Source organism: Mytilus edulis, chromosome 13 (assembly GCF_963676685.1).
Source record: "Mytilus edulis chromosome 13, xbMytEdul2.2, whole genome shotgun sequence".
Lineage (NCBI taxonomy): Eukaryota > Metazoa > Mollusca > Bivalvia > Mytilida > Mytilidae > Mytilus > Mytilus edulis.
Genome location: NC_092356.1, coordinates 65,985,256 through 66,001,657, shown reverse-complemented (window position 1 = coordinate 66,001,657; position 16,402 = coordinate 65,985,256). Strand labels below are relative to the sequence as shown.

The following is a 16,402-nucleotide window of genomic DNA, read 5'->3' as shown; positions in this document are numbered from 1 at the left end:
CTGCAACTCCCTGTAATCAACTAATAAATCAGTAGAATAAATTATTTTAAGGCATATCAACATTATTATGATGGAAATGAAATTAATTAGCAACTACAGGTATTATTTTTAATGGATTTTTCGAGTTTAAATTGAAAAAACCTTGATAGCTTCACCTGCCTTGGTATAAACAGAAGGCAAGCTAAGCCACTGTCTAATGCATATAATTTGATTTATTTAAGTGCCTGTACAACACCTGACTTTCTTGTCTTGTTGTTAAGGTTTAAATTCTGAGTAAGATAGTTATATTGCTATTCATGTGGATCTCAATACATTAAAATATTCCCTTACAATACCTGTCACCATCACATACATCATCTTTACTTGTTTACTAGCTAAACAAATCCCAAAAAATCAACAATGATCAGGGATGACAATGGTTCTCACAAATATTGATGTGATTCTGGTCATCTAACGAAAGAATTTTATTTTTCTCTCACAGGTTTTCAAAGGTAAAACGAGATACATGAATAATAATAAATGTGTGTTCAATATCTACTGTCCACTGCAGTTTTGGTTTCACAAATTTTGATATTTTTTAACAACAAATCAATTTATCCCACATGCTTTTGAAGGGATAGGAGCAGTATATGCAAAAAAAAAAACTGCTATGTGAAAAAACATTTCAAGGAGAAACTTATTTTGGAGCAGCAGAAGTAATTATGCGAACTTACATTTTGATCCACTAGTACACCTTTTACTAGCTTTATTGTGATTTTAGGAGGCTTCAAAGACCCTGCAATTACAGATGTAATGAGAGTAAAAATTTAATGACAAAAAATGCATCAACTTAAGTAACAAAATGGATTGATCATAAGATAAGGTAAATACATTTTTCAAAGTGATTGAAGACTGAAACTTTTCTTTTCTTTTGTTGGATTTCAATTAAAATGAATAAATAAATTAAATTATATAATAGACTGTTTGCCAATTCCCATAATTGACCAAATAATAAGAGGTCAATTGTTTAAGTTGTTACCTTTGGGAGGGACATAAACATGCAATCAAGAGATGCGTGTCATATGAGGTTAAGCCTGTAAATGTTTCAAAATTTTATGTTATTTTGCCTAGTATTAGGCATGTTGAAATAGTTACAACCTCAGAAGGTATCATAATCTCTTTTTTAATTGATTTCACAATTATCATCACATATATTGTACTTTATTCAGTCTATTTATAAGATATCAGTATTCATTTAGTTTTTACTCACTGATGTTCTGTGTCTCTAGATGATCACACATGTGATCAAAATCATAACATTCTAGTGCCTTTGGCAATGAAGTTTTCAAAACTTCAAATAATCCTTCTGTCTTTATGGAATACTGTGTACACAGGTAAATGTGCTTCAGGTGGTTCAACTGATGGTGAAATCCATTAAAGGCACTTACAAACCAATGCAGGAAAGTTGTTTCCGGAATATGATCCAATATTTTCACTGGAATCACTATGCTTTGTAACTGTGCATTTTCCACAGATGAGAATAACTCTTGTATGCATTTGACAACATCATTCTGCATGTTCATACCATGTTGATACTCAGGAACAACAAGATATGCTACCATTGTACATGGAAGGTTGCCTGTGTTAGAAGTGACATAAATGTTTTTTCCTACTGCTTTTCTTTTCTTGGTGTCAGAAAAGTCATCCTTCATGATGGATCCACCTTAAACATAAAAAAAATTCTAACTAGAAACTAGATGTTTCAAAACAACACGAATGGTGTTTCAAAAAGTTTAAAAACAGCAATTTCAACAACACATGTGATTACATAAACATGATGGTTAAGTCTCACATATCAAAAATCAGCTCAAAATCTGAAGGAGTATATAAAAAAGTCCATAATAACTGTGATTTTCAATTTTCAAAGTCTTAAACCCTTAATTTCTGCAAAAATGAGTTGAGCAGAACTAAACTTAAACTTGATCTGTAATTCATCATTGTTAACTAACATACCAAAAATCAGCCCAATATCTGAAGGCGTTTAGAAAAAAAGTTCATATAACTGTGATTTTCAACAATTTATCAATTTAGTCCAAAGCCCATAATTTCGGGAAAGAGTTAGTGGGGTGAAATGAAACCTAAACTTTATCTGTAACTTGATCATGTTTGGCTCACATACCAAAATTCAGCCAAATATCTCAAGGCGTTTAGAAAAAACTCTGTATAATGGTTTGTTGCGGAATGACGGAATGACAGAATGACATAAATTACGGACAAGGGTAAAACTATATGACACCGACAATTTCATTGCGGGTTCGTTGCGAGGTCATAAAAATTGGATCATACAAGCATTGCTTTCCTTTATTCAAAACATATTTTTTCTAAGAATATAAGAACAGTAGCTCTAGTCATCATAGAGAGGTTTGGGACAATCTTGGAGTTAAACTGTCTATTTGCTAAACAGGAACACCTTGGTGTTGCATGTACAGTCTGCACGGTTAGCCACTAGTCCGATGCCCCAGACTAGTAAAATTTCATTCGGACTAGTAAGTTTTTTGCAAAATTTTGTTTGGACCAATTAGAAAAATGTCAGAATATTGGTCTTCGGACTAGTAGTTGAAAAAGTTTTTGGTGCAGACTGCATGTATGAAAATATACTAGGTGACTATAATACAAATAAAATCTGTGTCCCAAACTTTTATTGATGGGAATAATGTTAGTGCATGGGTGAGTATCGATCTCAATAATCAGAACTTGCATTCTGATATCTGATACATATATGCAGATTTTCCAGCTATTGCAATAATTAATTTGTATTTTATCTTTTATTCTTAAAAAATCCCAATAATAAATGTTCACACTAATTTCTGAATTTACTATAATTTGATCTAGATATTTATGATACACTACATCCAAAATTAAATTAAAGAAGACCACTACGAACTGCAACAATAACAATTACTGTAATAAACTTAAAGAAGCAAACAATAAGATAAATGTAAAAGAAATATTCATACTTTCTTGAAGAGGGTACATATTTATTATGACAGTCTTCATGTATGGGATTAGTCTTAACATGAATAAAAATATACATGATATATTAAACAAGCATTCTACCTACCAGTAAAAAATTCTTTGTTCAGGAATATACTGAATTTTCGTGGGTACCAAATTTCGTGGATTGAGAAAAACTTGCATTTTCGTGGCATTTACTTTTACATATATATATATGTTCTAAATTGGAAGGAGTAATTGGTGCCATGATCTGACACCTAAAACTTAATACCAAAAATCAAACAATATCTTCAAAAATTGTAAAACTGATTAATTGTGTTAATTTTCTAAGTACATTAGGACTATAACTCTGCACAAAATTCATCAGACAAGAAAACATTTGATCTTGATCTATACCAAAATTGTTATGTTAAAACTAAATATCAAATCAACATCTTCAAGCATAATGAATAAAATTGCAGAAAAATGATTATTTCCGTGAATTTTCAAAAGTCAAAGATCATAACTCTGTACAAAATCATCAGACATGTCAGACCAGAAACAAAATTCCATCTTGATCTGTAACTGGTCATGATAAACCTTTATATCAAATATCAAATCAATATCTTCATGATCTTCAAGCATGAAGAAAAAAGTGTGCAAAACGGTTTTGACAGGCTAAAGAATGAACAGATAGACAGATAGACAAACGGACAGAGTGCAATCCTAAAGCCATATTCCACTTTACTGATAGGGGACTAATATCAACACAACATACCTTTGTCTAGCATTACTTTAGCCAAAGAAGATGGTTCAAACTTTTCATTTGTTGGACAAACCAAAACATCTGCTGCCATCTCATATAGGTTTCCATGAACTAAAACCAAGTGGATTTTGAATTGCCCGTCCACCCATTGTCCAAGTTGTTGTTGTTGAACAAGATTTGTATCATTTTGTATGGAAATAGAAGTCTTTGATTCATTTTCAATTAACTGGATAGTGTTTGCATCAATTTGTTTAAGGACTTCCATTGGATAATGGACTTCACATGACCATTTTCTTCTATTTAGTTTGATTTTCCTCCTAAATTCTGATATAGCAGCATGGATTTGCCTTTCTTCTCCAATTAACCATACTTCATCATCACCATCAACTTCACTTTCAGTTTGATAATCATCTAAAAATTCTCTCCACTTATCATATTTGTGTTTAGTGAAAAACTCCAAAACATCTTTTCTTGCTCCCAGTTTAACTTTTTTAGTATCTTTAACTTTTTGTTTTGTTTGGGACGGTTTATATTTGTCCATAATCTTCTCATAAGTTAAAGAAAATTCTTCAACTGCTTCTTTAAGACCAAAGACTAAAAAATCATCACACTGTAGATCATCTATCTGAAGCTGGCCTTTTCTTTTCTTCATTAAGACCTTTATTTCTTGGCAATTCAAGATTTCTTTCATATCATCTGTGCTTGAATATTCAAGAATTTTAACAGTTTCTAAAATCTGATCCTCAGCATTTTTCACAGCCTGACTATCCAAAGAAATTATATTAAGACAGTCACATGCTTCAGACACATACCAATGGCACAGTATGCCTTTACTTTTTAAACCAGACTCAATATTTTCCACAGCAACTGCAGATGTTTTCAAAAACTGTAATACAACTTGAGGTATTTTATCTATTGACAGACTATTCAATCTTGACATAAATAGTGATATCTCATCCTTGACTGCTTTCATCTCAACACCAACAAATTTTATTTCTTCATCGGTAATCTGTATTTTTATACTTGGTATTTTTGTTGATATGTCTGTGCTGAAATTGAATTTTTTTAATAGCTTCATCTTCTCAAGCTCCCAATATTTTTCAGGTTTTATTATATACACATCTTCATCAAAGGTTTCCACAAAGGTTTTTTCTCTCTTCTGTTCAAAAGTAAGTTCTTTACTGTCTGCAACTGTGTTGACATCTGCAGTCTTCATGGTGTCATTTCTTTTGAATTGTGCTTCCATCAGTGCTAATTCATTCCCAAGATCTTTGACTGTCACTATACAATGATTAGTATCCCTAACTTCTGACACTAGATCTATATCAAGATGGTTTTCCACAAAAGAATTAAAAAACTGTGAACCAGAAAAATCATTTTCTTTTGAAGAAAGCCGCCCGATTGGGTAGTTTATCATTACAAAGTTTTGTCTTAACATATCATGAAACAATTGTCTTTCATGTTCATTCAGCACATAACAGGTAACTCTGTTATTAAAAGCGGACACATGCCAGAATACTTTTAAATTCTGCATTCTGAAAAGTTCTTTCAGTCTTTCTCTTACTCTTGGCAATTTGATGAGTTTTAAAAACATGGGTTCTAATGGTATATCTTTCTGCAAAAGACTTTTCATGAATTTATCAACTTCATCCACTGCACTGTCTACGTCAGATGTTTTTCCATGAAAAGAAACCAAATCTTTCTCTTCATTCATAACTAATCTGACATTGGGTTGAACCTTGTCCAAGTGGTCTTTAAATCCTAAGACTTTAAGTACTAGCAATTCCTGTGCAGTTCCCATTTTAAGATCTACTGTTTTTGTATCATAAGTTATGCTTTCATCTTGTGGTACCTTTTTAAGCTTTTCAGTAACTTTTTTACTATCTTCTACCATTCCGACAACATATGTAGCCTCTTGCTCTCTGTAAACTGCAAGTTGTCCTGATGAAATATATTCTTTTAATAATGTTTCAGGATCAGCAACAAAAACTTTTGATGCAGGGAATCTTTGGAAATAGTTAACTTTGTTTGCAGTATCTTGAAGACATACAATGATTTCTTCAATATATGTCTGTGTCGGAACACTCCGGACATCAAACTGTATACACTGATGGCTAGGTAGAACTTGCTTCATATTATGCATCATTTTCCCAAGGTCTACTTTAAAAATCTCAAGTAATTCTGTAAAATGGTACTGGATACAGTATTGCATTTTAACTGGTGATAATTCACAATCTTTGGCATTACAATTCTCCAGGAGGTCAAAAGTGGTTCCATTTGACTGTCCAACTATCACAAAGAAATCTTTCCAAGGTTTCTCTGGCCTTTGATCTGTTAGAAATTAAATACATACAAACACTTAAGTACTATTCAGCTCAATAATTGGCATGATTGGTATTGAAGCAAATATTGATGTCTTAAAACTATAACCACAGCTTGAATCTAAATGCTACACCTTGTCTTGTTGGTCATTATATTGCATTAAATTTTTCAAAATAGTAGAAAACAGTCAAACATTTGTAAAAATAAAAATGGTGAAGAAAGAAAAAGCAACAACTCAAATAACGGATCAACTGATGATTTCTGCCAAAGAAATTTTTGGTGATCTTTACTTGCTGATCACTTTTGCTTCTTAAGTTTCTGTCTGCATCTAGTTTTAAAGATAATTTTTTTTTTTTCAAAAATGGTAAAAATCATTTTAAAAGGACATTAACTATCCAGTGCTAATTCAACTGCATACCAAATATCATGGAACTAACCACAAGTGGGTTTCCTCATAAAGTGACCTACAGCATAGATATCAAATTTTGACAATTTATACAATGCAACAGTTTAAAAGTGAAATGATATCATTTAATTGAATGAATAAATAAATTTCACATGTATCAATTATTAGCCTACTTTCAACGATTGTGGTTAAGAGTGTACAAGAGATGTGAATGAACTAAACAAATATTTTCCATAAGAAAGGCATTTTAAAACAGGCACAAATGGTATATTCAGCACAAAATATTCATTTATCAGGGCACATTTTCCATAAGCTGCATTTTGATAATTAATGTTAAGTAAATTTGTAGTTCAAAATTCTTAGAAATTGACATGACTTTTAAACAACTTTGTCCTGTCAGATTTTGTTTTATTTTTAAAAGGTTTTCAAAATCATAGCTTACACAAATAGCTCTTATATGACTATCATCTATTGTTGAATGGTTTTGAAGTACAAAACAAATAAAAGACTCATACTAGATACCTGATGCTTTTAATTGAAATTGGGCCACAACATTACACTATACATTTGCTATAGGCAAATAGTTTCAGACAAGCTTTTTCAAAAGTTTTTGGACAACAACAGAAATGAATGTCAAAAGCCAAATGATGTTAATTTAGCTCATATGGCTCATAAGTTCAGCATAAATTTTGTAAAGTTTTCAGAGATACATGTAATGATAATTGTCATTGTGGCGTGGTTACATCCATTTTCCATTTATTGATGAAGCATTTTTTTTAAATTGTTTTAATATACTTATTGATCATTAACCACAGAATCTGTGTCAGGTTCATTCAAATTTTGTTTCTGAAACTATTTCCAGCAGAATATCTCTGTATCGGCAATGAAGACTTTTTAAAATACCTGGCTGTGTTTTTGGTATAGCTCCTTCTGCTGTGTAATCTTTCTGATCTTTAAAAAAATAAAAATTGTGATTATGACACAAATTAAATATTTATATATAGATTACTGTATTTTTTTAATCAAGCAATATTACAATACCTATAAAGCAAGTACCAGTAAACACTAGAAACACAATACCTGTAATAACATTCAATGGACAGTGTTGAAGATCTAGACTTACCTTGGAAGAATAATTAGTAAAGATAATGGGGTCGGAAAGGGTATAATGTCAAGACTTTATACAATCTGGAAGTCCAACCAGTACAGTTTAAGGACCAAACTGCAAATCTACAACAGCAATGTAAAATCTGTCTTACTATATGGTTCAGAAACTTGGTGTGTTTAAGGTAGTGACCTTCAAAAAGTAGATGCTTTCCATACTAGCTGCCTAAGAAAATCAATAGAATATTCTGGCCAAATAAGGTCAGCAACAAGAGCCTTTTGGAGAAATGTAATGCTCAGAGTATAACAGCAGAAATCAAAGCACAAAGCTTTAGATAGTTAGGCCAGATACTGAGAATGCCACAACATCACACACCTAAACAGCTAGCTCTTTATTAGACACTGAGATTACTATAACACGTTTTAGTAATCTCAGTTAGACACCATAAGGGAAAAGGAAACCAGGGAGACCTAGAATCACCTGGGGAAGAACTGTTACAGCAGAATTGGAAGCAATGGGTTACACCTGGGGTAAGGCTCAATTCATAACTAAGGACAGAGAGAAATGGAGGCAATTTGTTGTGGTCTAATGTCCTACTGGGGATGAAGAGGATAAGTAAGTAAGTATCAGTATCTACAAGTAACTTACTTTATTTTTTCTCTAAAACATTTTAACAAAGCAAACAACATGGCATTTTTATTTCATTTTTAAATAGAAGTAATATATGGTAATATTATTTATTTTGATGTGGTCATGGGTGTTAAGAATTTTACACTGGTGTCAAAAATTGATACACTCTGAGGCACAGTTTAGGAATGCATGTATTTTCAACACTGCGTTTAAATTTTGTAAAATATTAATATATCCACAGTAGAAATATAAATACACTTATGTGCAATATCTTTAAGGGGCACTAGCTACAAGATATTTAAACAAATCTAATATATGATTTTTTTTATTCAATCATTAATGAATGTGAAATAGTGAAATAATTATTCGTTTTTTTTTCACAGCCACTATGGTTCAATTTTGTCAAATAAGCTAAGAAACATTGATGATGAAAATTGCAAGTGAATAATTCGGCCTCATTGAATCAGTATTTTAGTGAATTTCAATTTAACCCCTTAGCAAGAGATGGATAACACATGAATTATATGTGTAAACTTATTTAAAGCAAAAGAATGTAACATTGAAAGTGAAAAAAAGATAAATCATTTGATTGACTGATTCGATCCACAAAAAAAATCATTCTTTTACAAGTAAAAAACAAGTATAAATGTAAGAAAAAATTTGTTCCGGCAAGACATTTGTTCCTCCGGAACAAATTTCATAGGAAATATGCACTGGAACTTATGTCACAGAAAATATGTTCCAGCACTATAAAATTTGTTCCGGAACTAATTTGTTAACCAAGTGTGAAATAAGTTCCGGAACAAAAATCACAGCTCCATAAAATTTAAAAAAAAAGTGAAATAAGTTCCTGTGATATATTAGTTTTGAGCGAAAGTATTTTATAGGAATCAATGAAAATGTTCTGTTGAACCTATTTCACAGAAAATAAGTACCTTTAACATATTGCACAGCGAAATATTTTCTTGTTACACTTAAAAAATATAATGCAGCTGGATGCTGTGCTTGCATGGGGTATCTTTGCAATTGAAGGTATAAATGTAGGATGAAGGTAAGAAATAAAAGCGATGATAATGTATCATAATTTGTATCTATGTTTTATCGTTTATGTGGTATTCGTCATTGGATGACTTTACAGGTCTACTTGATAGTTAATTAGATGGTGTCTAGACTCAAATACACACAAAACGAAGCTACCTATTATCATGCATGTGTCCTGTTATTGTTTTTATTTTATACTTTTAAAAGTTTGGATAAATGTTTGACATTGTTATAAATCAAATATGAGAATTTGAATGGAATCGGTGAACAAAAGGGTGACAGCTAGCCCCTTTAAACAAGCATAAGATACTGATAAAATACTTTCAAAATACTGATGATTAAATTCGATGTTTATCACATTAATTCATCATTTTAAAATTATTACAATATAGATTTCCAAAGGAACTATATACTATATATCCAGGAAAAATTGCAACATATATTTTGAAATATATGTAAAGATATGTTTTCATGTGTTTTATAAAATGTGTTCGCATATGTTTGTGAACATATGAAAAACATGATTTTCATATGTTTTCATATGTTTTAAAATACATTAAAAATAATTGTTTAGAGAAATTGTCAAAATTTGTCATTTATCACATACATTTTTTCTTTTGTTATATATCTATAACTATCTATATAGTGTACTTTTCAAACAGAAAGTGCACTTTCTATTCTTCCCACTTTGCCTGAAATACCACATGATAAAAGTGTGTCATCCCCACAGCAGAGCTAATTCTGAATGGAACAGATGTAAAATAAGTGAATGAGTAATAAACAATAAATAATAATATGAATAAATATTCTTTATTTAGTTTGTTCTTTTTTCTTTATTCTGTCAATTTTTTTTTTTATTATTCTCTATGATTCTTTGTTTTATATTTCTGTTTTTTTTACTATCTTCTTTATTTTATTTTTTCCTTATTCTGCACTTTTTGACATTTTTTCTCTATTCTTTATAAATCCCCAAATTTTGTTCCAGACTCATATATGCAAATGTACAGAAGATTGCCGATGGCATACCGGGCAGTAAGTAAGAAAGTAAGTACAGAAGATTGACATGTTGAATTCGAAAACCTGGAAATCTTTTCAAGCTTGTAGAACTTTTTAACACTATGACGCAAAATCCATGAATGCTCAAGCGAACATCTGCAGGTGTTTTTAAGAATGGACAAAGATAGATGATTCAATTAACTTTAGTTTATCAAACTTAATGATCAAAATCTTATTATAAAGAGATATATATATGAAATGGGTGACTTGTCAATTAACTGGAAATCGAGCAGTCTGGGCTCCCGGGAATGAAACATAAAAATAAAAGTCAATGCAACGAGTGTTTGTGTTTAGATGGATTACAGATAACTGAAAAGTGCAACGAAAGGTTCTTTATATATGTTCCGGACCATATCAGTATGGTCCGACCATATGCATGAGTTTACTACTCGTTTGCTTATTAACAGGCCAGACCATATGAGTATTTAGACCATTTAGGTATTTTTTTCAAATTACATTATAAACGTTTGAAAAATACAAAAACTTTATCTAAAAAAACAATGATGGTTACATATCGGTTTGTTAATTTTATAATTCAAAATTACATAAAAATTAAATATTGATGCCATAGTTAGTTTTCATCGCTAGTTATATTCTTTCATGTAGGCTTGGTGTGACTACCACACGGTATCATGGCTTTTTTTTGCATTTGCGCAAGTCATGGTAGTGCACGATCCTTTTCGGTTACACCTTTTGTTTGCGAGTGAAAAGCTAGCCTTTTTGCAGCTGCGTACAGTGATACGTCTTTGCCCATTTTGATCTCTACGGTGTTTTTAAGAAGCTCTTACTAGATCTCAAATATCGCAAAATGACTGCAATACACCATATTCGAAAGACATTTAAAATAAACTATGTTTCTTTCCAGTAACTTCTTGTGTAACAGTAAATTTTGGAATTTAATACTTTAAGTCGACATTTTGCAATTCACTCGTAATAACAAATCGACAATGGTCATCGGTATAAAATGTGTTTATTTTAGTTTTGACAAGTAACTAAAATAAACTTTGTGAAACTTCTAATTTGTATTTAGCTAATCTTTTTATCATAATATAATAATAAAATTACCTATTTGATAGCATCTATTTAATGAACAGTCATACCATATGAAGAGTTTAGAAGTATTAAAAGTAAGCTGTAACAGAATATTAATTACCCCGACCATATGCGTACAGTCGGACCATATGAGTATATACCCATATGGTCATGACCATACGTGTATGGTCCAAATACTCATATGGTCCAGAACATATATATAATATATAATATATTATAATGCACCTTATTTTACAATGTTTTAGGAAGATATTTGTGCTTTATTTTTCATGAAAAAGATTTGACTGTAGAATGTAGATACAGTTAACTCTCGTTGTCTCGAACTCGGTTGACTCGAAATTTCGGATGAGTCGAAGTTTTCACGTGGTCCCGAACTTTATTCCATACAAAAGTATGTAATTCGACTCCTGATGAGTCGAAATTGGATGAGTCGAAATTTCGGTTGAGTCGAACTAAATCTACGGTCCCAAGGTTAACAAAAGCATTCAAAATTCATTTTTTATCTCGAACTAATACACATATGTCAAAACATGACCTCCGGGTTTTAAATTGATTGAAGAGTTAATCTGACAATACACGTGTAATTAATTTTCCGGTCATTGACCACTGTATTGATTTATGACATGCTATTTCCATGAGTGTTTACCTAAGATTATCTTTTATAGAATTTTGATAAATAATTAGTGATACATTGTTAATGTTCATGAAAAAGTATTTAAAATGTTTACAAAACAATTAATTTATGATTTACACTAATGAGCTTGGGTGTGTATAAAGTGAGGATTATGGCTTCCGTTGATGATCACCTAAAAACTACTCAAACGGCGTCTTTGATCTTGTTATATTTTGAAAAGAAAGAGTGGGATAAAACAAAATGAATAGAAATCAAAATTTTCTTAAATCTTTTGTATCCGAGAATAAACAATTTTGTCAGCTATAACCGACCTGAATAACGAAACCATCGATTGGAATTTACACTCTTGGAAAAGCCATAGGATTTTTTTTTAATTGAAACAATTGAATAAGTAAAAATAATATCATTATAATAATAAAAGACTGTGACATACAAACACATCGATCTGATACTAGAATATCGATCCCCTTGCCATATTCACCCGGATTTATTTCAGCTTTACCAAGCTTAGCAAGAGTTGTGTCCCTTAGATTGTCGAACTTCCGGTGTTCGTTTGAGTCGAACTACGTGTATCTCGAAATATTTCTCTGGTCCGGCTGACTTCGACATAACGAGAGTCGACTGTATATGTCAATTGCTTTTTGTACATCTAAAATAAAGTAGCTGTTTGACCAATCTTTAACTAATTTAAAGGCAAATAACATTTAGAAAGCATATATTTGATGGCTAGAATCATGAATAAATATTCTTCAAGTCATGAAAACAGATAACAAGTTTCATGATATGTCCTCAACTGCAATTTCTCAAAATTTGGAGTGATCACATTATAGGTTGCACAGCACTTTGTAAATACAGCTGTTTCTCAAACCACACCTCTTTTGGGGAGATATATAATATTCATAGATAATTAATTCTGTTTACGCACTGGTTCCCAGATATGATCTCCATGTTTAATATTATAGAGACATAACTTAGGAATGTTACCAGTAAATAAGCATATGCATTTTGATGAAAATAAAACAAAATATATGATAATTGAAACAAAGCAAAGAGCAATGCCACATTACAATGAGTGTTGTTTAACTATTAACAATCAAGTGATACAATCTTCCACAGGCATTAAAATTGACCCTTCCCTCACATGGACAAACCAAATTGATGTGATTTGCTCGAAAATTTCATGTAGGCTATTTCTACTATAAAAGATTAAGAAATTTCTAAATCTAGACTACAGAAAATTATTCTATAATGGTTATATCTTGCCACTAATTAATTAGTGTGGAGTAGTTGTAGCAGTGAGGGTTTAAGGGGGTTCGCGGGTCTAAATCATTTATATAGGATTTCTCAATATTTTTCTATAAATGAACTTTATCTTATAGTTAAGAGAAAAATAAAATAAAAAAATGGGGTCACCGTTCATTTGCGCTCACAATCTGCCTTCGAAAGAAGCATACATCTTTGTAAAAGTGTTTTTTTCCTGTTGAACTAATAGGAGAAATAAAGGTAATATCGAAATAAAAAAAGAAATTTATTACAGAAATTGCTCAAATTTTACAATAATTTAGTTTTAGTAAAGCATATATCGAAATTATATTAAAAAATATAGGTCACCGATTAGTTAAAAGAGATATTTCAATTCTAAAGCCAAAAAATGGCATTTTTCCACCAAAGGGAGATAATTTAGAACTTTTTAGATGATGTTTACATTTTAAAAGTCATCTGGGGCCAACACGAATTAATTTTTTTGATTTTGTTTTGTACCATATGATAAAGTAACAACTACAAATGGTAATAAATAAAATTTGTAATGAAAAACAAATGTTTATTTTTTTTTCTGACATTTTTATACCCTCGAGCCTCCTTAAATAGGATATTAAAATTACAAAAGAGAGCTGCTGGATTATACTAGAGATAGACCCTTTTGCTCCTTCTGAGCCCTTATTCAAACACTTAAACTGGATGACAGTTGAACAGAGAATAAAATATCACAAGTTTGTGATGGCATTTGAGTGCATTTAAAATTATGCCCCATCATATGTTACTAACAAATTTCATTATGTTTCAGACAGATATCCATACCCCTTGAGAAATACTGTTCAAGGAAACCATGCTCATACTCCCTAAACCCAAAATAGAATTGTTCAAAAAATCTTTTATGTATTCTGGATCATTCTTGTGGAATAATTTGCCAATACTGTTAAGAAATATTACAAATATCAATTCTTTCAAATACAAAATAACAGATCATTTATTGAAATCAACCCAGATGTATAAATAATATGGAAAACTAATTATTTCTTCATGTTTATTTTATCAAGTTGTATTAATGAACGTTATTTTCATACTTGACTTTTTATACAAATGTTTGTAATGTATATGTTTGCATTTTGTTTGATTTTTCATGATGAAGGCCTCAGGGAAGATAAGTTAAATAGCTAACTGTGTAACCCTCTTAAAATAAAGTATTGTTGGTGTTGTTGATCTAATTGAAATCTATTGTAACCCAAAAGTCAAGGTTGGTGAAGTATAGAATTTTAGTGTAAGTTTAAACTCATAGAAGTTTGGGGCATACACATGTTGAAAATATGCCGCACAGCTGTATATTTTGACCTTTGAAAAAAAGTAGTGCATATAAACTTTTCATTCTAGGGTATATTTTTTTTCAAAACTTCATAGTAAAAGTGGTACAGTTTTAGTCATAAACATGATAAAAGGAGTTCCTATTGAAAATTGCATTGTAGATATTTACAGAAATGCAACCTTTAATTTCAGCATGGCTGAATAAAAAATGTAAAGAGTGAGCAACTCAAAAGCCACCAGAAAGGTTTGGTGATCTCATGTTCTGTGGAAATCTATTTTGCTAGGTCACATTCAAAAGATCAAGGAAATGAGGATGGGATTGCACTTATATCTGCCGTCATTTGTGAAACAGATTTGATTCAACCAACATTTGATATGATCTGTAAAATATTTGAAGTAATGGCTTAAAAATCACCACTTAAACCACTATACCTGCATGACCTGCTGAACTTGGAGCATTCCATTTGTCTGATTTGACACTAGTAGAACTATCAAGTATGTTTGGAGTCCATTTTTCTCCGTTATTAGAAGCTATAGATGTTGATCCAATATTATCAATCATTTTTTCTTTTTCAGCTAAAAAGGACGCAGAAGCAGAATCTTTAAACTGTTCCTGATTGGGCTGTGGTGTATCTTCATGATCTTTACCCTTTCCAATCAAAGAAACTCTCTGTATCAAAGATGCCAAGGGACTTTTATCATTTTCAATCGTTCTATTAGGTCCTAAAAGTATAATTCATTATTCATAATTTCACTCCAATATGTGTGAATATATAAGAATTTTAAACATTTTGTGCTGAGTTGATTCCAGCAGCTCTCAACTGCAGCATTTTTTTAAAAATAAAACAATAAAATGTATTATTTTAATCTTTTAATAATGTTTGCTTTTCAAAACGCTTCAAAATTTCAAAGGCAAATGCATGGGCATAACTCTTTTAAAAAATCATGTCAACATGAAGGCTCACAAGTCTGGGCAGATGGACAGACATACATGTACATATGGAGGGCCACCCAGTTTTTTCTATGTCCCATTTAAGTGTTGTGCAGAGGACAAAAAATATTTAAGAAATAATTCATGGGGGTTTCAATATAACATGATTTTAACACGGGTTGGCCCTTTAATTCTGACAAATATTTTACCTTGATTCTAATAGGACAAATACGGCAATTGTTTTGGATCAAAGTGCTCTAGATGAAGGCATTATTTGCAGTTCCCATAATTTAACCGACCATTAAATTGACGTAAAAGAATGCAGCAAACTGAATAAGTCACACGCTTAAATTATTCACAATAACATCTTTGGATAGGAATGGACGAATCTAAATGATAATTGTACTTTAATGTCTTATATGTATACAAAAAGTGGCTTATATAACACATTTAGCATCGTTTGCTTGTTTCTTTGTTGTGATGATTTTCAGTTCCAAGCGTGTATTTTCCCGTAAAATGCCTATATTCTGACGTCAATGTTCTATGATGTTGAGTAGCTCATTCATAATAAAGTATATTTACCACGGGTGTGTACTCGAAGCGTTTGAAGGACGTTGTGTTAGAATTTCACTTTTATATTTATATGATAACTAGATTGTGGTGATTTTAGTGGGTTTTTTTTTTATGAGTATTTACAAAAAACTCTAAATATTATGTTTATTGTATTAACCTTGCTGTGTTTGTCCAGGCTCACTCTGTCCAGACGTATACGTTTGGTTGAATTCTTGAGGTCTGAATTCTGACGGTTTACCAAAATTGTTTGGAACTCCTGTTTCCTTTGTGGGATTCTGCTTCTCGGTCAGGTCCTCCATTTCAACATCACCATCATTCCCACTTGCCATTGT

General features: G+C 31.2%; 1 protein-coding gene across 1 annotated transcript in view; it reads right to left on the bottom strand.

The window, feature by feature from the left end:
- LOC139500618 (uncharacterized) overlaps positions 1-16,402 on the bottom strand; it is a 71,165-nt gene extending 54,763 nt beyond the window's left edge. The window contains exons 1-6 of the mRNA XM_071289368.1: positions 16,228-16,402; positions 14,999-15,289; positions 7,371-7,418; positions 3,752-6,070; positions 1,250-1,702; positions 714-775 (exon numbers count right to left, since the gene is read on the bottom strand). Coding sequence (XP_071145469.1) covers positions 714-775; positions 1,250-1,702; positions 3,752-6,070; positions 7,371-7,418; positions 14,999-15,289; positions 16,228-16,399 — 3,345 coding nt within the window. The 5' untranslated portion in view covers positions 16,400-16,402. The remainder of the gene's footprint in view (positions 1-713; positions 776-1,249; positions 1,703-3,751; positions 6,071-7,370; positions 7,419-14,998; positions 15,290-16,227) is intronic.